Here is a 22180-nt window from a genome sequence, read left to right on the forward strand (position 1 = left end):
ATATTGAAGTTTAAGTAGTGTCTTGTAGACATGCTGTCTGTGTGGGGTTTGTCTTTCGGATGCCGACTAGCATGGAAGGTGGAAGTGGGCATATCGGGAATAGTTACCCACAGAGGGAGCACTTACCTGCATGGGTGTCCTGAGTGATGGTTGGAAACCTAAAATCTATTTTTCCTCTACTGTGTTTTTTAATGCATTTAATATAACAGGTCCTTGATCAGTCTCTGACATGGGCTTCCAGGCATGATGGCAATCCAGATAAATAATTAACATTATTGTGACGCTTGTTTGATCTTTTAAATCCTTCAGTGATTTGAGTCCAGTCTCTGATGCTGCTCCTGTCTGTGGGGTACAGAGGCAATTACAGGCTCTATCAGGGACTGCAAGAGGCTTTGTTTCAAACAAAACAGTGCCAATTGGAAATGACATTGTTCTACTGTATTGTGGTATTTAAAAAAAAAAATAAACAACACTGCATTTAGGCTTAAAATAGAAATGTAAAGTTGAGAAAATTTTAGGTTCAGAAATGTGAAAGTTTTGGTTTGAAGTTTTTGATCAATTTTTACTGACCCCTACACTCAGCTTTTGTAAAAGTTGGATAGCGTTCATTGGTTCTTCTGGGTTTTGGAAGTGGAATGTCTTAAAAGCAAGGGTAGCTTGCAAGACTATTCTCTATCTGAGCAGTTTTGAAGTAATGGCTTAGTTGGAGGGAAAGTGGAAGATGGCAATGCTACTTTTAGAGAGGCTGGAATTGCTTTTGGTTTCCAAAGATGTTGGCTCTCCTTTCTCTCTAATGTTATTGCTTGTTTCTGCTTATGGCAGAGACTGTAATGGATGGAGAGAATCCCAGAAACCCTGTTGAACTTTTTCCACAATTGTACAACCTCAGCCTGTTATACCTCTGTGCAAATCTCAAAATTTCTGTGCATGGTGGCCCAGAAAGGGTGAGTTAACCAGCCTGAGGTGAGTTAACATAGTCTGAGGTCTTCCGAGCTTTAGCCAAGGTCAGAAAAAAAAAGGTTTTCCCCTTTCTCAGTGCATAGGGATGTGTTACACCCTGGCTGCTAAGGCTGCTCATGCAGTTTCACACACTACCAGCTCAGCTCACATCACATTCATGTAACTGGAAACCAGTAAGGTGGAAACTGGAAGTGCCAGCTCAGATCAGCTGAGGTGTGGGAGAGTTTGTGTTACCCTGGCGTGCTGTTAAATGGCAGCTTCTCTGGGTGCTTCCAAGTTGTCGCCGCAGTGCCTGTGCATGTCAGCGCTGCTTTTCCTGTAGGGTGCCCCTCGTGCTGGGAGCCAGTCCCTGTCAGAGCAGTGACAGGCTGGCGGGTGAGCGTGGCGCTGTGCCCAGCAGCCCACCAGCTCCGCTGCTTGGGTGATGGCCTGGCTGCTGGTGTCAGTGATGTTTCTGGACAGTTTGAGGAAAAGGAGTGAGTTTTGAGTGGTGACTGCCAAAGGAGGACATGCTGTTTGTTTGAGGGATTTCAGGAATAGATTTGTGCATCACTTAGCAGCACCTGAGCTAGCTTGATTGGAAACATTTTTATATGTCCATATGCTGGAAGTGTGACCTAACCTTTGCCCTTCCTCTTGTTAGTGAGCAAGTGCTTCCAAGAGAAGCCCTTAAAAGACATAGGCATTGCTCTCCTGCTACAGTGAAACAGCAGTTAGCTGTTAATGTGAATATCAGCTATTTGTCACTCCTTCTGCCTCCTCCCTGCCTCCATTTTGTTTGAGCAAATAGAAAGGTTTAAATGTTTCTCAGTATGAGCAGTGTGTCTTGTCTGGAGTGCATTAATGTGACTGGCGGGAACTGATTTTCCATAGCAAGCTTCTCTGGTGCATCCCTTCCCCACCCAGAAGCAGCTGTAAACAGCTGATGTTAATTATCGTCCACCTGCTGACTGTGCCAAACAGACATGCCATTACACTGTGACAAAAAAGGCTCCCGGTCTATTAAGTCCTCCCTCATACCTTTAGTAATGCTGATAAAATGCTGACCTGTTTTTTACCCCAGTGGCCGCTGTTGCTAAGCACTGAAAATATGACCTGTCTCCTGTAATAATCTGCATTGCACAGTTCAGATGATCTTCCAAATGAAAGTGTTTTACTGCGCCTCTCAAGGCAGCTATTCTTCCCCATAGTCTTTACAGTTCTGACCATGTAGTTTGTAGCAGCACCTTGGTTTTGATAAACCCTAATTAAATATTGGTATTTGGGGGCTGTTTTGTTGGGAGCACATCGCAGAAGTTGATTTGAAATGATCAGCCTAGCGTGCTTGGAAAATAATGATTAAGAGCAGGGAAGGTTGTAAGCTAGTAACTTTACCATACAAAGTGTGTTTGTTTCACTCTTTCAGAACCTTAAAGGATCATAAAGCACTTAAAGTTGTACTGATGTGAGCCTGTGATGAAACGATACTAAGAAAAAAAAAAATAATTCCTGTTATACCAATGGAACCAATGGATAAGCGGGCACAAAAAAAATGTGTTGACTGCCCAAGATGCCAGGGAAAGCCTTGGCGCAGATAAAATCAAAGATTATACAATTTGTTCCTCTTGAAAGCTAACCCAGTTCATTCCACTTGCTCCAAGGCAGGATCAGCATTATCTCTAAACCGTCCTTGGTGGATATTTGCATAACTTGTCAAAACCCTCCAGGGATGGGAATTACTTTCAGTGATTCTTTCATGACTTAACCATCCTTTCTGCCATCCTCACATTCAAGCTGAAGTCATCATAAAGCAAATTTGCACATCTATCTTTAAAGCGAACTCTGAAAAAAGTAAAATGCTGTTTAGATAACAGCACTGTACCAAGGGATTTCTGGCTACTTCACTGAATGTGGACAGATATTGTAATTAAAATGTACCATAAAATGGGGGAGGATGGAAAATAAAACAAAATTTAATCAGACATTAGATTTTTAAATGCCTTAATTTGTAGAATCATGCTTTTTTCATTCAGGTAGTCCAGTCCTTCAACGTCAAGTATTTTGTATTTTTTAAAATCTGTCATGTGAGATTTCACAGTATTGGTCCAGTCTGTTCAGCTTGGACATTAAAGGTGGTGTGGCACTTTTGGAAAGAGCAGAGTTGTTTCCATGGAGTCCTATGCTGAGCCTCACCGTGTTTGTCTTCCATGCTGGGTACCAGATGCGTCCCTGGCTACTAGCCTTGCATGTTAGACAGTGCTGCATAATTCACATTTATATATGAAGTCAAATCTTGTGCTGCCTAGTCAGGCGGACAGCCTGTTTACACCAGAGGGAGTCTGCATAAGCAAGGAGGGTGGGATTTGACCCATATTTGACAAGGCAGTTTGGGATCCTTTCATGTCTAGTTAAATGTATGTACAATATATTGTATCACTAGTAACTTCTTTGCCAAGGGAATATATTTTTATACTGTGCTGTAAATTCTAATGGGACTTTTCCTTTTTTCTTGTAGTCTGACACAAATGCAAGTTACCTGAGAGCTGCTCGAGCTGGCAACTTGGAAAAGGCTCTCGACTACTTAAAAAGTGGAGTGGACATCAACATTTCAAATCAGGTTGAAGACTATTTTGATCAAATTTGCTGGATAAATACCTTTCTCACTATTTCTTAAATCTCTTTATATTTACACTTCATGTCAATGATAACTTAAGTGTTTTCTGATGAGCCTTGTTTACATATTTTATTCAACTAAACCTTTATTTTGCCCCTTACCAAGACACCATTTCAGTTCCAGTTGGAGAATGTTGTGCTATTTAACATTATCTTTCATTCCATTTGTATTACATCAGATCATGGAACAGCACACAGAACTTGAGACCCCAGAGCTAGTAGATCCTGATGTGATTCATACTCTTTCCTTATGATCTAGCTCTTGTAAAGTTTACATAAGAGTAGTTTTTGGAAGCAGTCCTCTCACTGGGTTATTTGTCTCCTGATATGTTTGCTATGCTGGAAAACCTTTGCCAATCTTTCCTATTGCTTTTCCTTTTTTTCCTTCCTTTTTTAAATCAGAATGGGTTGAATGCTCTCCATCTCGCTTCCAAAGAAGGACACGTAGAAGTTGTCTCTGAACTGATACAGCGAGGTGCTAGTGTGGATGCAGCAACAAAGGTCAGTCAGGCCTATCTAATTGTTCTCTTGTTCACACTGATGACACGGGCACAAGGTGTCAGGCAACTGATTCCAGACGCTACTGCAGCAGTAATTGCCCATCTTCCACTGGTGGAGTGGTCTCAATAATTGTTTAATAGAAACTTTTTAGATTATAGCAAATGTCACAGGTTACTAGGGGTGAGATTCACTGAACAGATTGTAGATTCCTGTATTGGTTTCTGTCCATGTCTTCTAGAATAAGGTTACCCATTAGAAGTATTCAGTAAGAGTATTTTATTGCAAGAAATACTATATTTTAAAGTGGAATACATTCTTGATCGTATTGTCATGTATTCAAGCTCAGGTTTTGTACTCTTTCCAAATACCACCTTCTCTCATTTCAGAAAGGAAACACAGCATTGCACATAGCATCCCTCGCTGGACAAGCAGAAGTAGTCAAAGTATTGGTTACAAATCGGGCCAATGTCAACGCACAGTCTCAGGTAAAGTAATATTTCTCCATTTGGTACTATCTAAAACTTTGCTGACATTAAAATAATTCTCTGCTTATAACCTATAATATTAGAAGTGTATTTGCTAGGTCTCATTGTGTTAATACTGCCTCTTGAAAATATGGTTTGGTACAGACAGTAAGATGAATGTAATCCTGCTAACATAAAAAAAAAACCAAAACAAACCATACTTTTTTGGCTGTTCCACACACATAGGTAACTGACAACAGGTGCAAGGACAAAGTTTAAACACACAGCTGCGATTTTATTACTGAAGTGGGCATTTTAGTGAGTGTCGTGCTGAGTTCATTCCCACCTTGTAACTCAACATACAATTAAAACTTTACATGTTTCCAGCTCTCCCCCTTCTGCTCTACCCCTCACCAGGTGGTCAGAGTGTACCAAGAGGCATCATGGACATATTAAGTCTTGTCCTTGCCCATAGGTGTGACGGTGCAGTGAAGTCCCAGATTGTGTTCAGGTCCTTTCCCACATGGGATGTCAACCATCAGTTGGACTGAGTTGCCCACCTCATCCAGCAACAGACAAAATATACAAATAACATCTCTGTTTTAAGTTGTCTAGAAGCCACACAGATGTGCACCCCTGGAGATGAGGAAAGTGGAGGCACATCCAGGGGTGTTCGCAGGATACTAGCAGTGGTTGTGTAACAGGCAGCACAGCAAAGCATGTACCCTTCAGCCTTAGATCTGCCCTCCAGTGTCCTAGAAGCTGCTAATTGTTACAGAGCCAGAAGAGATACTGATAGAACAGGAGAGTGGGAGAGAATTTGTTCAAATGAAAGGGATCCTGTTTCACATAATTCGGTGTCTCAGGCTTAGCTGAGCTCATCCCCTTTCCTTGCACACAGACGTACTGTAAGCATATGCAGAGCTTTTAAGTTTGGTCAAATCCTTTGAATGAATATTTAGGTCAATTATAGAAAATTTGAAATAAGCGAAAGCAGTGCTGGTGTTAAGAGCAGAGCAGTAAAATGAAACTGAGAAAAACTCAGGCTTAAAAAATGTATAAACCATGGATTGATGAAAGCCAGGTGGTTGTGGCATAGGAGGTGTCCCTGCATGCCTGCTCCATTCCTGTTCTCCCTGCTCAGAGGCTGGCTGGCAGGCAGTGTCAGAGAAGGGATCATATTAAGAGTGTCATGGTTTGAAGTCAGAGGGAAACTGAGCACCACGCAGCTGCTCACTCACCCCTTTCCCCCCAGCGCTGAGAAGGGGAAAATAAAGCAAAAGTCCCAGGAAATCGAGATAAGGACAGGGAGGGATGATCTCATCCATTATGGCACAGGTAAAAGACAGATTCATAATGGGAAGAAAAGAAAACATAAATTTAATACAGACACTAACAACAACAACTGTTAACAGAGTAGGACTGTGAGTAGCATTATCACATCTTGAAAACACCTCCCGCACCCCTCCCTTCTTCCTGGGCTCAGCTTTGCTCCCAATATCTCTACCTGCCCCCCCCCAGCGGCGCAGGGGACAGGGAATGGGGGGTGCGGTCAGTCCTGCCGCTTCTTGCACCTCGGGGTGGAGGGGAGAACTTCTGGCATTCCTCCCCTGTCCCAGCACGGTCCCCCTCTCACAGGAGACAGTCCTCCACAAACCAACTCTGACATGAGTCACTCCCACGGGCGTGTGGGTCACCCCCACGTGTTGCAATCCTCCCAGTGCTGAACTACAACAGTGGGGCCTTCTTCCCACGGGGTCCCGGCCTTCTTTGGGTGCAGTCACCTGTCCCGGTGTGGGCCCCCACATGCCGCAAATCGGTATCTGCTCCACCAGTGACCTCCGTGGGTGGTGGGGGGCGGCCCTGCCGTCTCACCATGGGATACAGGGGAGTCTCTGCTCCTGCGCACCTCCCCCCCTTCCTCCTCCATCCTTCCACCAACCTCGGTGTTTGCATAGATGTTCTCCTCGCAACTTCTCCTCATGACTCCCACACCTCCTCCCAGATTCCCCTTCTTAAATGTGTTATCACAGATAATTGGCCCGGCCTTGATGCAAAGGTGGGTCCAACTTGAAACCAGGGGAGCTTCGAGAAGTTTCTCACGGGGAGCTGCTGCTGTAGTCCCCTCCCCTGCTACCAAAAGCCCACCACTCACTCAAACCAGGGCAAAGAGATGGTCTTCTCATTTGGCCCAGAGTTGCCATTCTTCTGTATTATAAAAATACAAGCATGGTAGAAAATGTTTGTTAAAAAGGAAAATTTAAAAGTTTACATTTTAAAGAAACATGTTTTTTTAACTGGTCTTAAATAATATGAACAAAATGTTTAATAGAATCTGTTTCAAGAATGTTAGCTATTTGTGATCTGTATTTCATGTTTCCTTCACCTGGACAAAGAAGATAGGTGGCTCAGTTCTTCTTTATTACTCTTTTATACTGTCTAGATACAGCAATATTTGGCTCCAGGCACCATGTAATTTGAATCTAAAGAGAGCAACAACAACAAAAACTAGTTTTAAGTAAAATCTTCCGTGACTTCTAAGAAGTAAAACAAAGCAGAAGTATCTTCAGTGATTTTCCTGTTGAAGAAATTAAGATGGCTTTGAAAGGATCTTTTGTGCTTGTGTTTGAGAACTTGTGTATTCAACCCTGAAACTAAAAATAATCTGAGATTGTAAACATCTTATATAACTGCATTGTCCATACACCGTGGATGCCTCTGACATCTTTGTTTGAGAGACATGTGTATTGGCCATTCCACACCAATACATGGCAGTTAGATACCCCACTTGGGATTAGTCTTTTTGGGAGGTACCTGGAGCTCCCTGTTACCAAACTGCCTCTAGACCAGCTTTGTTCATGGTACTGAGCATCACCTGAACCTTCCTAAAGCTTAGAATAAAGTTCTGTTGAATTTGGCATACCCACAGAGAGACTACCCAAATATTTTTTTGCTTTGTTTTTCTTTTTGATACTGACCCTGTTTTCTATGCGTTTGGCTTTATCTCCTCTTCCCTTGAAGGTAACAGCTCTACCCTGCTGACAAGTGCCAGTGTTAGGGATATAAGGCCTTCTTTAACCAAATCTTCCTGTCCTTAAAAAAAAAAAAAGTTAATTTTTACTGAGTCTGAATTTTGTACCTCTTCTAAGGGCTATTTATTACTATTGAACACAAAATGCTTTCCTTAGGCTTGTGGCACTGTGGAAATTTCAGCCCCTTTTTAAAGAGAGAAGAAAAGCAAAGTATGGGGGGAAAGATGTTGAAAACCCTACAATAATTTAACAGAAGAAAAGGTTCTGCTCTGCCTCCAAATTCTAATACTACTTGGTTCTGAGAATTTTTGCCTGTTAATTATTTTCTGAAACTAATAATTAGGAAGTGTTTCCTGCTTCCTTTCTAAATGCAAATGTTTGAAAGTAAAAAAATTAATCTTTGGTTCCAGCTGAGTTAGTAAATAGATATAGAGTATGCCGTGAAATGATATGGAAAAATGCCAGACTGCTGCTCACTGTAATAATAACCTGTAAAGTGACACGTCAGGTACTTTATAGCAAGCGCTTTCTGGCTTCTTTGTTTTTCCTTAAGCAGAATTTTGTCTGTATGGTAAATAAACTGTTAGGCCTTGGTTCTGGAGAGTGCATTAACAAATTGCTAACTTTATGCTTTGACTCTGATAGGAGTTCAGTGCCTGTTTTAGCTTGTAGCGATGTTTTCCTGAATAGAGACCAAATTATCAAAATACAGGAACAGCAACAGACCTTGCAGCCTATGCAAGCCTTGTAAACATGTGGCTTCACAGCTGCTTAGTGTCTTGATGATAAAGTTCCTCTTGGATCAAACATCCAGATCATGCCATTTCCTCTCAGCTGCCCTTTCTCCTGACCTCCTGTTTGTCTCTGCTGCCAGTGAAGCCTGCATGCTCGGCCTCAGGTCACCTGCGCTCTCCTGTGTGCTCTGTGTTGGACGTGTGCCCTGCAACTCTGCCCCATTGCTGTGACAGTCAGATGTCTCTCAGCTGTTTTCACCACAGCTACTATAACTCAGCCGAATACAGGTCTTAGGCTACAGTTTCCCTTCATCTCTCCAGAGCCCAGAACATTGATGTTTTTCCTTTAATGCAAATACAGGGCCAAACTCTTCTCAGCTCATCCGTGTTTGGCTCCATTGGTTTCTGTCAAAATCTAGGTCAATGTCCTTTGTAACTATTCTAGCTGAATTGCTGAGCTGCTCCCCCTGTGCTTTCCACCCTGCCGAAATGTCTGCCACGTTGCAAACATGAGAGTGCTGATACTCTCAGCCAAACTCAGTCATGTGGAAGCACTTCCTGAACTTTTCTGTTATTTAAGCCAGATGAAATCTCTCTTCTGTTTTACCTGTTATTTTTAACTAGCCCTTACCTCCTATTTTATTTTGTATTTTCTTTCTCCCCTGTCCTCCCCACACTCTAGAGTAATCACCAGAAGTGGTGTGTGGTAGAGTGAGAGGTCTGGGGGGGAACTTAGGAGGGAGCAGTGGAAGAGGGAAGCTGTTGCCCCCATTGCAGCTCACTCTGTGTGAAGTTTACTTAAGGGAAGTCTAAGGTTCACAGAAATCCTAATGGCATGAGATCTGGGAGATAGTGAGAAGACAGATGGGGTCCTAACAGAGCCCATTGAAACCTCAGTGACCTCCTGGCCAAAACATTTAATGGCATCATCACCCATGCTGGTACCATAAAGAAAGGGATCAGGCAAAATCTAGCAGTGTAATGTAAGTCTGACAGAGTAATGCTTGGAGTACGAAAGTTAAAACATGTATCGTGACAGATCAGAGGAGAAAGGGATTGTTCTTATTGCTGATGCTGCTTTGGTTGCTTCAGCAGTACCAAACTGCTCAGTATAGTATACAGACATTTTAAGTTGTTACTGTAATACGTATCTACCACTAGTTCATGATTCTGTTGAACTGAATGACGTGTAGTGCTATGTGAAAGCCAAGCAATTTCCAGTGCAAATCAGCAACTTCTATAAATTCCTTTAAGGGTATCTTGATCCCAAGGCAGGTTTTATGACTTCATTTTGCTGTTTTGGTTTTGTGAATGATGTCTAAGCTGTGAATTTCAGAAATGCTTAGAACAATAGGGAAAAATACAGTGCCCAATTTAGTCCCCAAAAATTCAATTCCTGAAAGGCTGTGACCTGTATACAGTTAAGGCAAAGACAAAAGCATTGACAGTAAGAGGAAAGCACTTGCCAAAGAATTAAGCTCTGCAGCCTCTAATACTTGTATTGCATTGATTGAAATCACTCACTTAAGCAGAATTTGAGAAATGCTCTAACGTGGTTGGAAACCCTGATAAACTTCTGTCTCAAACTGCTGAGAACCAACAATCCTCAGATTTCCTGGTGTCTGAAATATGAAGTAGCTCATTGACCATAAGCAGGCTACGCTCAGAAGGCAGCTCTTCAAGGAGACAAAAGGCATAAGCAGCTGACACAAGTGAAAGAGAAGTCAAGGCTAACAGAAAGAAGAGAAAAATTGGAAAGTATTTTGAAGAGCCATTGCTCTTGCTTTTGCTACAGACTTGTGTTATATTTACCTGTCCCATTTTGCACTTCCATTGTCGTGGCTGTAGGTATCGGGAATTATAACTCATCTCTGCCAAATGGTCTGTCCAGACTGGTTTTTAGTTTGACTTCACAACAGATGTAAAAGAAAGTATTCTCGCTTATCTGTGGGAATTGTATCTGGTCAGATAAAAGATTTCACTGTGTCCATTTAAATATTACCCTTCTCTTATCGCCACTTAAATCAAAGGAGATCATACTATCAACTGGCATATGAGCACACAGTTTATTTGGTTTCCCCCTAATCTACCTGAGTTTGGCAGATCTGTGGTATGCATGAAATGTTTGTGGAGTGTTTACACTCTTGTTTTCCTATTTCAGAATGGTTTCACTCCACTGTATATGGCAGCCCAAGAAAACCACCTGGAGGTTGTTAAGTTTCTTCTTGACAATGGTGCCAGTCAAAGCCTTGCCACAGAGGTAAAAGTTTGAATTTCACACTTTATGAACAGAATAAAATGTGCTTCAGCAGTGATTCTTGCCAGCTTATATCGAACTAGTCTTTTAAATACTAAATTAAAGACCAATAAAAATTTCACTCCATGAAGTGTGCTAATGAATACTGAGTTATTGGCTTTTCAGCAATTTGAACCATCTCTTGCCATTTCTAAAATAAAAAATTACTTTAACTAGAAACAGTTCTAAAAATAGATGTGTTTTTAGCCATAACTGGTAATCTTTCAGGTTAAGTGCTCAAACAGGGAAGCTGTGTGCATAATATAAAAGTTCTCTGTGCTTTCATCAAAAATAGTGCGTAATGTGAAGGGCAACCATAAAGCAAGAACAACTGTTTACCTACGCTTTGGAGACAGCCCTGGGATATTGGGGAAAACCCAGGGTTACTTAGTGCTTGGAGCATTTTCTGAACTGCATTTATTGCCATGTTGATACCCTCTCTGTAGCACCTAATTATCCCATCTGGTCCTGCAGTGATAATTTCAAGCTGACAGAAAGATAAAAGGTCCATCCTTGGAGGTGTTCTGTGATCTTTCCAGAACATTTTTTAGTTCTTGTTTTAAAAAGTAATTCTAACTCAAGACAACCTGGAAGGAAAAAAAAAAAAATAGCAGACATATTAAAAGTCATAAATGTACTGCACTGAGATAGGTTTTTAATCTGAATTTTCATTTGCCTTAATTCCAAGATTTTGCTGCCAAAAAAAAAAAAAAAAAAGGTATTTCAGTATGTGCTCTCTCTAATATTTATTAAATTATGATTGCTCTATCTGAATTGATTCCCTGAAGGAAATAATGCCTATTTGAAAAAGTCCTACTTTTTGCAAAATGTGAAATCCAAAATTAGTTAATTGCATCACTATACCTTATAGTATCACTATATAATGATGTATGCATGGAATCTTTTTCTTCTCTTCTGAAGCACTGCAAAAATTGAATCACTAATGGATCAAAATCACTAAAAACTAGAAGTGTGCATCAGAAACTACTTTCTGGAATTGCTCAAAGATATGAAAGCCAACAAATACCAAAATGAAATATTTTAGATCTGGAAAGTTAATTGAAAATTGTCATTTTCAGACGACTAATTTCGATTTCTTTCTAAAAGTTTGGAAACAAAGAAGTCACAGGACTCCCAGAGATGTGCAATAGATTCAGATTTTTGAAAATATTCTTTCCACTGTATGATTTTCTGAAAATATACATTTTTTAGATTGTGCATGGGTACTTGGTTCTTTTTCTTTGGTATTTGTTTTTCCCTTGAGTATTGTATGTCAGTTTAGGCTGAGCTTTTTTCTCCAACTAGGATTGATGATAAGGTGCAATCTAATTTTATCCATGGAGAATTCCTTTGAAGATACCAGACTACAAAACAATGTTGCCTTTATTGCCTTACTTGTTTGTGATAGTTGCTTATGGATGCTTTTTTATTTTATCTTGGTCCCAATTTTCATATAGATTTGATTTATCTTTATCTTTGTAAGTGCAAAAGCCTTTGTTATTAATTGATTGCCACTTAGCTAAATATTCATTAAAAATACAACTAACAAAGGTGTTTTAGTCTAAATTGAAAAATAGAACCAACTGTGTTCTTTAAATTTTTTTAGTTTTTCGGGCTTGGTTTTGTTTTGTTTTTTCTGGAGTGGGCTTTGCCTTATGTTTTAAAGTGCAATTGCTAATTATAGTACTGACATCACGGTACTTGCTTGCAATTGTTTTTTGTGAGTTGGCATCTTCAGAGAGCATGTGGTGGAAATGCATTCTTGTTGGTGCTAATACTCTTGGTCGCAGTTTGCTTGGCCGTGGTACAGTGATCTCTGCACACACTGAAATGATGGGCAACTCTCATCAGGAAACTGAGGATATAGGGGATGGCAGCTGCTCTGGTATTGAAATGCAGTGCTCCCTCCCTTTTGTCCACTCCCTTTTCCCTAAGGAAAGGAGAAAATTATTTCCTAGGATTATTTTATATTATTGTTACCGGCATTTTTAGCAGAAGAGAAAGCCCAGTGAGAAAAGACATTGTAGATAGCTAAACCACTTTTCTTTGTGAAGCGGCTGACTGTGCCACTGCCGTCGGCTGTATAAATAGACCAGGAAGCCAACATCTTTGGGTCACTAAGGTGCGAGCTGTTGCACTCAGAGTTTCTCCAGGCAAGAGCCTCCATCTCTGCCAGAGCCCTCTTGTGGGGATGCTCGTGGAGTTGTTTGGCCTTCAGAACTACACAGCATTTTTCACCCTGTGCACTCTGCCTGTAGTCTGAGCCTGTGCGGTCGTTTCACCCCAGGAGCTGCTCATGGCCTGGGACCACTGCCCAGAGCCCTGCCCTGCTACTGGGGAATGGTAAGCCGGAGGCAAAGAGGAAGGATGTGGTTAAATGGGTTTTAAAAAAACTATGGAAGGAAAAAAAAAAAGCTTTTTAGGACCTGAGGAATTTCAGTGCGCTTTTTTTTCTCCAAAATTTTGAAAAAATGCTCTTTTTTAGAACTCCTGTTTCTTTTCCTAAACTGAGGTGCTCTTTGTTTAGTAAGCCAGAAAGAGAAACTTGTTATTGAAAACGTTACTTCTAGTTCCCAAAGTTAAAAAGTTAACACTTGCACTCTGCACTTTGGACATAGGGTGAGGATCTACATTCTTCTGTCTCATTGCTGCACTTTTATTTAACACTTACACAGTTTCACCATGACAGAAGTAGTTGAAAAGTGAAAGAATGTGTTTACCTACAAAACTGTAATGAAGTCTGGTAATATAAGCTTTGGGTATGTTGACTGAGAGTCAAATGTAGTAAATAAATATCCCAGGTAGTAATTTACATTTGTGATTTTTTCTTGAGTGAGTTATGGGTAGAACTGAACGTGTTCCTGAATTGGAATGCCATTTAAATGTTTGGGAAAGAGCAGAATCTAAATGACAAGTCTTTCATTCTTTGGTTTTCTAAGAATCCATAAAAATAAAATGATAGAAACATTTCTGACTGTACTTTTCATGTGTTTGAGGAATCCACTCTAAAATCTGATAAACAAAAATCTTCTATTTTTCAGGTTTCTTTACTCTGCACTACTTTGGTTGGCTATTTGCTAGTCTGAAAGGAAATAAATTCTGTTTGTAAGAGGATTATCTGTCACATCTGTATAAATTTTCATAAATGGAAGTTGTAGTAAAATAATTGGTATATTGGGAGAATGTGGTATTCATATTTAAATATTATTAGATTTTTAATCCACATATAAAATATATCAGAGGATAGAGCTGAAGTGCTGTTTGAATTTTTTTCAAAACCTGTAGCTTTGGGGGGAATGGATGATAATTTGCTGTGGAGACATCATTACCAATTGTTTTAATATTTCTGCTTTTTATACCTTTTTATATAATTATACACTTTATTATACACTTATTTATGTAACTGTTAAGTCATGAGTAATTTCACACTTTTTTTCTCAAGTCTCAGTCATTTTTGTTTGCTTCTATTTTATAATAATATGTTTAAGTCTGGAGTGCCAGAAAGGTATTTTGAGCATTTGGGACCTAGTTCGCCAATAATTTACTCCAATTCCAGTGACATTGCAGGGTACTTTTAATTTGCACCGTGTTACACTCTATGTTTGAATTTGAGCCAGTACTGTTACTAATGCTGAGATCTCTTCCCTTCCCCTTTCCGCCCCCTGGAAAGCTTGGAACATATGTTGAGAGTCCCCATTGTATGTTGCAGGATGGTTTCACGCCTTTGGCAGTAGCTTTGCAGCAAGGTCATGACCAGGTGGTTTCACTGCTGCTTGAAAATGATACGAAGGGAAAAGTCCGTCTTCCTGCCCTTCACATCGCTGCTCGCAAGGATGATACGAAGGCAGCGGCTCTGCTTCTGCAGAACGACCACAATGCTGATGTGGAGTCAAAGGTCAGTTGTAAAAAGAAAGAAGGTTTGATGTTTTTAAGCACTGACCACGTGTTACATCCAGTGAAGATCTCCCTTAGTGTGAAGTATTTTGCTGCAGAGTTACACATAACTTTCTCCTCTAGTGTGTGAATAACAATAACGTTTCATTTGCTTCCTTTGCCTCTTCCTCCCTCATTCCCTTTTTGTTTAAATCAGGGTTAATTTCTCTAGTAGAAACTTCACAATTGGAAAATAATAAGTGAAATATTATTAGAATTATTCTCTTGGGAATGAAAGCCACTCCTGCAGTGGTGTGCTATAGGTACTGTACAATTAAGTAATTTGATTAGTTGTTTGTGCAATTGCTACTTTAAGACCTTTGGTAAACATGTAACAATTAACATTCAAAATACTTGCTCATTCAGCTTCCATTCAGTTGAGCTTCCTTTGTGTGCCGATTGTGCTGTCATCTGAGCTGCCATGCCACATAGCAATCATGAAGCTTTTTGCATCCATATCACCAGTGGTGAACTAACCGTTCATTTTTTCCCCCTCTTTGCTTCCAAATCTGTTAACCTAGATGATGGTGAATAGAACAACAGAGGTATATATAAATATATGTATGCATCATCACTCCTCCATGACTTAGTGCTGCTGCATCATTTCTTCCTCCTCCTTTTTGCATCGCCTTTTATAGGATAGATACCTGCTTTAGATGAAATGAAGTAGCATGTGCTAGAGAAGACTGTAGTTTAGATACCAGGGCTTTCTGCAGCTGAAACTAGGGTTTAAAAGTAAGAGTAAGTGTTCTTGGGAGCTAACTGCCATCGTAAAAGAGCCATATTATGTAAGATGGAGTTTTCAGGGATTCTCATGGAGCATATGTTTATCAGATGTGTTAAGAGCTGCAGACAACCCTGTCATGTTGTGCATCCAGGTCTGATTTTAGGCTTCTGCATGACACTTACCTTGATGGTGTCAGCAAATAGAATGATCTGAGAGTGGGTTTATATCTGCAAAACTCCTAAAGCAAGGCAGTGGCAGCTAGCATGGCTTGCTAACAATTTAGAAATGCATCTAGTTCCCATAAGGTTTCATACTTTGCAGGACTGATGGAATTGCTGCATGTTTTAGCATTATTTTAAAAGGAAGTAAAACTACTTAAATATGAAAATAAGTTGCTGAAGTAATTTTATCAGTAAGGCATCTTCTAATTAGGGTGGTAACTCGTGGTGTCTGAACATAACCCAGTGTGATTGCCCACAGTGGGAGACTGATCTATATGGTACTAACCCTTGGAAAAAAAATCCATATTAATAATTTAAAATCGTCTTTGATGGTGTTTTCATTTGCATCTACTTTGAATTTATAAAAAACAGTTAGTAAGTATCATTAAATTATTTGCATCTGAACTTCTGTAAAGAATCTCTAAGAGATTTAACTTGCAAGACTGACATAATACCGATAACAACTAGATATTTCTACTTAGAAATTGATTTCTCATAAAAGACAGATCAGTGCTTTAATACTCAAATGTTTTGCTGTTGCTTTTCTGGAATAACTGAAAGTTTTATCCTACTTCTGGTCTTCTAGAATAATTATGTTAATTTTTTTTCCCTCCTGCATAGCAATATGATTCTATTTAGACTCTCTGAGAGTCTATAAATAAACATCAGTGAGTGAAAACTAGTACAGAATTGGAATGGTGACTTGCAGCAGACTCCTATTACTAGCTTTTTTCAGTGGTGTGATACAAATTTTGGAGTACCAATGAGATATAAAAAAATAAGTATCTATGGCTTTTGTCTTGTTTTGTTTTTCCAGAGTGGGTTCACTCCCCTCCACATAGCTGCTCACTATGGAAATATCAATGTAGCTACATTGCTGTTAAATCGGGGTGCTGCTGTGGACTTCACTGCAAGGGTAAGTGTGAAATCTTAGTTATATTTAGCTTGCTTAATCATCACTTTGAAACACTTTTTCTACAAAGGTGTGGAAGGTACATTGCTCTTGCCAGCCTGTCTGCTCTTGTTCTGTTACCATACAGTGTAAAGGGGGTTTCCCAGAGCTGCTAACTGAACCTGAGTTGTAGTCCTCAGCTTTGAAAACTTTTGTTTTAATCAAAAAGAGATGCTATTTTCATAGTTCGTGTTGCAGAAGATAAGCTGGGATTCAGTGAGATGAATGCTTCCACCTGTAGCTTTAACATATGGCAGGAGTGCTGTCCCTGTTGAGTTGTCCTCAGTATGTCGTTATTTCCAGTGAACATGAAGTGCAGGTCTACTGGTGAATAAAGCAGCTGTGCCTTCACTGCATATGCGAGAGTCAGATGATACATAAAAGGAGGTCTGAGAAACTGGAGAGGTAGAAAATGAAATTAGGCATAGAAATGGAGGGGAGTCGATAATGGTTGCTGTATGGCAGAAGCCATGGTAGAGTGGGGAAACTAACCCTCCTGACCAAAGTCACAGCACAGCCCAGGGAGTGACATAGTTCCTCAGGTGTATGGAAAAGGATCAGGAGCCAGGAGGGAAATGGTATGGGCTTTCCCGGTGTCCCCTTGGTTCACTCTGGGCTGGGTGGGGAGCAGCTGACTGGTGGCTTCAGCTGCGCCTTCTTACCTGGGGAGTGGGTGCATCCTCCCCCAGGCAGCTGGACAGCTCTGCAAGCCTGGTGCCAGCAGGGCCTCGTCTCACAGCCTGGGCTGAAGTTTGACCATATCTGCTGTCAAGGGTCAGGTCTGTCGGAAGACCAAAGAGGAACGTTAGTGCGACGGAGTGTGGTCAAAGGTGGGGAGGATGTGGGAACAACAAAATGTGTAGGAGATGTGTAAAGGACAGAAAATGTCAGGAGAAGTGATATATAGTTGGAAGAGCAGGAAAATAAAGTATGGACCGGGATACAACAATACAAAGGGCAAGGAAGGAAACTGTGCCAGGCATAAGACCAGAGACAAAAGAAAGGCAGAGGTAACACAAAATGTAATGAGCCAGGATGGAGGGCTAGAGAATGGTAGGGTAGAGAACACGTGGGCAGAAAGCTGAGTAGGTGCCATGAAAGTATGCAAGGCTTTAAGAAGGTAAAATCAGGGAGAGTGATTAGGGACGTACAGATAAATAAAAAAGGGGCTAACATACAAAATTAGGTTAGTACTGGAAAATGCTGGAGTTAGAACTTCCTACTGAAGTTCTTAAAAATTTGTTTGCTTATTAGTTTCTTCAGTAATAGCTTGGACTGCATGAGTAAGAAGATGCCTATGGAATTTCTGCTGACACACAGCCAGGAATGGTTGTCAATACAGAAAGTGTGCAACAGAACATGGAAATGTGCTGTGAAATTAATTGTGGAAAACAGATCAAACTCTTGGCTAAAGAATACACGTATTTCTCCTGTTGCTTTCTCCAGCAATCTACCAACCAAGAAAGAGGAGGACCTATCTATACTAGTTGTTCACTGGGTGGTATGTGTGATAAGGTTCAAAAAAAAAAAAAAAAAAGTCCAAGAAAGTAAATGTGATTTCAGGTTATTCCAAGGTATTTCCAATTAGACCAAAAAACCCCAAAGCCACAAACAAACAAAAATACCCACCAAAACAAACAAAAAAATCAACGCACACCAAAACAAAACAAACTGAGGCTGTGAAAGAATTTGCCTCAACAAACTCTACTAAAACAAAGTCAAGGAGATGTTGTAGTGGTCCCTAGGACAATAGGGAGAGAAGCTCAAGGGAGCAAGAGGCATTCAAACTGAAAGCAAATGCTGATGTAAGAGTATAAATAGGTATAAACTGGCCATGAATAAAAGTTGCATAGAAATTTAGATATTTAATATTAAGCGTTAATAATTAATACTATTTAATTAATAGTTGTTTAATAATTAATATTACATATAACTAATTAGATTCTGGAACAACCTTTCAATTAAAGTAGAAAAAGCAAAAAACTCAACGTGTATTCAAGATTATATTTATGAGGGGAATTGTGTGTCATGGATAATTCAGCAGCTCCTTTTCAGAGATTTTGATCATGTGATATTTTCCTTACTTTTACAAGAGGAAAAGTACTATACTTCTGCTTAGAGCATTTGCTACGTAGCAAAAATTGTAGTATTTTCTTTTACTTTAGATAGTTTGTATATCTAAAAACTTGAATGCTTCTACAGTTAAGGAACATATTTACATGCAGCAAAGTGTTTATGATAAGCATTTCAAGCCCACGAAAACCGTAAAATAATATTGTGTTTATTTAGCATAGAAATTACTATTTTACTTACAGGACTTCTCACACATAACACCACCCCCCCACCCCCCAAAAAAAATCAACCCTGAACAGTTCTTTTTTAGAGATTGGCTGTGGTTAATAAGGGAAGTTGGTGGAGGGTGTGATAGAGCGGGAATAGAAATTTTGAACAAAGACCCAGAATGTTTTCCTTAAACTGCAAGTGGGAGTGCAGGTGAAAAGTGTTGGTGCTGGCCCCTATTCATTCAACATAGCATCATTCAGTGATTTACTGAGGAAGATAAATCCCCAAAGCTAGAAGACACTGTTATAAGACATCATCCAGTACCTACTAATGCTGGTGAGAAGAGTACTCAGAGATAGAGTAGATCTACTCAGAGCAGATATTGGGTGAAGCTGATAGTTGAGTATCAAAGGTAAGGATCAACTCTCACATATCCCCCACAAATGATGTTTTCCAAATCACATTCGTCACTAAATGTATTTCATGTTATTGGTGAGAGAGGGATCACAGGTTACATCCACATGAAGTTCACAAACTAAGAGTAGATTTGAGGGTTAAGGGTTTCTGGGAAACTTCTGACTATGTGTGCTTTGCTTTCACTGATAATGTTAACCTCTTATTCCCAAATCCTTAAACTGACCAAATTAGTGCATTAAGGCATTGCAAACGGTCATTGACTTTGACATTCAGTATTTGATAGGCTCTAATCACAGGAGCAAGGAAGACGAATGGGGTCTTGGGTCAACTCTTTCCCACTCAGAAGCAAGATTAGAGATTAACAATGCTACTACATTAGCAATTAGCAGCATTTAGTACCAGTGCTACTGAATATCATCTGCCTATGCTTGTTTTAATAAAATGATAAATCTTAGGCTTCAGCAGCTGTGTTCTGGATACTGATGGAGAGCACATCCAAAGTAATAAGGCCATCCTCCTCTCCTCTTTAAGAACTGGAAATTCCAGGTCTCCCTTCATTAGTTGTCATCCTCCGAGAGACAGACTGCTCAGACAGCCAGGGAAGTGCAGATGCAGTGACATCAGCCTGGAAGAGCAGTGGGCTGACATTGTGACTCAGAGCACTGAATGGCTTGTTTGTGCTTGTTGTAGCTGGGTGACAGCATCCAGAGAGCACAACTCTACTCTGTGGTGGTTGAAATCTAGATAAAGTAGCTGTGACGGAAGGAATCATAGCATAAATAACAGTAATATGGAGTTGAATTTTGTTCTTTAGTGCTTATCAGACTGTGGGTAATGAAAGTGCTTCAGAAAAAGATGGGTTAGATTCTGGTAGAGCAGTAAATTTGTAGGCAAATAGAGCACCAGTACACGTTGAGTGTAAACTACAATTATCAGCACTAAGTAACAGAGCCCTTGCTTAATCCTTGATTGCCTGAATTGCAAAACAGGTAGAGGTACTACTAGAACGGTACTAAAAATGACCCACAGGAGCAGCCTGCCCACTGCTACCTCATTGCCTCTTGTTTTAATTTCTGTAAACAATGTTCACGATGTGCTGTTTCCCCTCTGGAGGAAGGGCCCTTATTTGAGTTGTTGACAATATGAGATAAGCCACAGAGCAAAGAAATGAAAGGGCTGTAACCCAACTAAAATCATACTGTGTGTGTATAGTGTAGCTTTCAAAAGTACAAAGAGCAAACCGTAGGATGGGGGTGTCAAATGCACTCTGTGCTTTTGCAAACCACCAACCTTTTTTCCTTTTTTCTTCTTAAATAAATATGAATCAACACTACTTGTCTATCTCTCAATTTATGTTTAAACTATATCAATTCTGGGGAGAGATTTGAACAAGAGCAGAGGATTACGGTAACAGAAGATGCTTGTGTGGAGGGGGCAACATGAAGACAAATATGTGAGGGGAGGATATTTAGCCAGCTCCCATCATCGACGTAGTGAAGGTGGGGAAGGGTGGAGAAAAAGTGAATGGACATGTAGGATGAAGGCAGAGCTCTGAGCCTTAAGGACATGGGCAAGTGTGGTGAAAAGAGGAGCTGGTGAAAGCATGTAAGAAAAAGGAGCGCAGACCTGTGGCAAAGGAGATCTCTTCAGCTGCTGCGTTTTCAGTGCATTTCTGAGAGGCTTGAGGGAAGAAAGAGGTTTCAGCAATGAAGGCAAGGAAAGACATGAGCTCGATGATGGCTCTCAGTGTGCGGGCAGGAGGTGAGCAATGGTGTAAGTAAATGATGTCCCTAGTGATATGCAGTAGCAGCTGCTCCCCTCACCCCTGCCAGTATACACCTGCCTGCCTCTCAGCTGTCATATACTCCCTTGTTACCTTCTTTCACTGCATCTAAGAACAATAGGCGTAGCTTCAGGAGCTCTTACAGGTGTTACAGTGCCTGCCAGCCTGTGGTACCTGCTGACCATAGCAACTGGGAGGGTTGGAAACGTACCTGCTTTTGGTTTGCACTCTTCCAGCCCAGCAACTGATTTCATGTCAGCTCTTACACTGAACTGCATTAGCACTTCTGTGTTTGTGCTTTCTTCTCTAGCCTTGATGCAAGTGCAAGGAAGATGGCACAACATGGAAAGTTCCCTGTGGGATGGGTAGAGACCATTTCAGCAAATCAGCTTGTGATGCCCCTGATTCTACCTATTTACAGGGAGGCAGCTCCAAGAACCTTCATAACCTTAGACCAGGTGAAACAAGGTCTCCTTATTGGGCTGGATATTTGCCATTTTGGGCTCAAACTCAGCTCAAACTTGGGCTCAAACTCGGGCTCAAACTCAGCAACAAACCTGTCATGATTACTGACAGGGTATGCATTGTAGAAGTAACAGGCATTTCATGTCTATTCATCATCCTTTTTCTGTAGTACATTTTCACATGTGTGGCTATATGCTTCTCTGAAACCCTTCAAAGCTAAAGAAATCCCTTCATTGCATCACCATATTTCCCTCCTGCTTAACTGGAGGCAATCACATATGGGCTAGAGAAGCGGAGGAAGAGAATAAAGGGTATCTGAGGGTGAAGTCAGTCTCCTTTCTTAGCCAGATTAACATGTAAGTGCAGTCGCTACCTGGGCTTTGAAGGATTGCAGCAATTCCAGGCACCATTCTCTTAGCTGGCAGTGGCACCTGATGTTGGAGAGGTGTGGATAAGTCCTAGTTACAAACTGAAAGAAGACCAAAGACCTTTAAGTCGATCTATTTTAGCAGTTTTTTCAACAGGAAAAAGTAATTGCTGTTATCTTAAGAAAAATGTTGTTCATCAGCCACTTGTGCCTTTGAATCAAACTGTTATCTGGTGTTACCTAGAGTTTTAATAATTTTGATATCTACTTCCCCTCTTCTGGAATTACCAACCTAGTATGGAGAAGTGAAATCCACCAAGTGGGCTCTCCTGTTCCAAGCTTTCAATTCAGAAAATCTGTTGTTGGCATACAGTGACCACATGCCTAGTGAAA

General features: G+C 40.5%; 1 protein-coding gene across 31 annotated transcripts in view; it reads left to right on the forward strand.

Moving 5' to 3' along the window:
• The window catches only part of ANK3 (ankyrin 3), a 379574-nt gene that overhangs the window by 225845 nt on the left and 131549 nt on the right, over positions 1-22180 (forward strand). For 20 of the 31 annotated variants that reach the window (XM_074830355.1, XM_074830354.1, XM_074830362.1 and 17 more), the window contains exons 2-8: positions 3455-3556; positions 4015-4113; positions 4500-4598; positions 10505-10603; positions 14349-14534; positions 15094-15117; positions 16338-16436. In XM_074830355.1, the coding sequence (XP_074686456.1) occupies positions 3455-3556; positions 4015-4113; positions 4500-4598; positions 10505-10603; positions 14349-14534; positions 15094-15117; positions 16338-16436 (708 nt within the window). The remainder of the gene's footprint in view (positions 1-3454; positions 3557-4014; positions 4114-4499; positions 4599-10504; positions 10604-14348; positions 14535-15093; positions 15118-16337; positions 16437-22180) is intronic. The other 11 variants (XM_074830364.1, XM_074830365.1, XM_074830367.1 and 8 more) reach the window with 1 other exon arrangement.

The sequence above is a fragment of the Strix aluco genome, chromosome 7 (genome assembly GCF_031877795.1).
Source record: "Strix aluco isolate bStrAlu1 chromosome 7, bStrAlu1.hap1, whole genome shotgun sequence".
In the NCBI taxonomy this organism is placed as follows: Eukaryota; Metazoa; Chordata; class Aves; order Strigiformes; family Strigidae; genus Strix; species Strix aluco.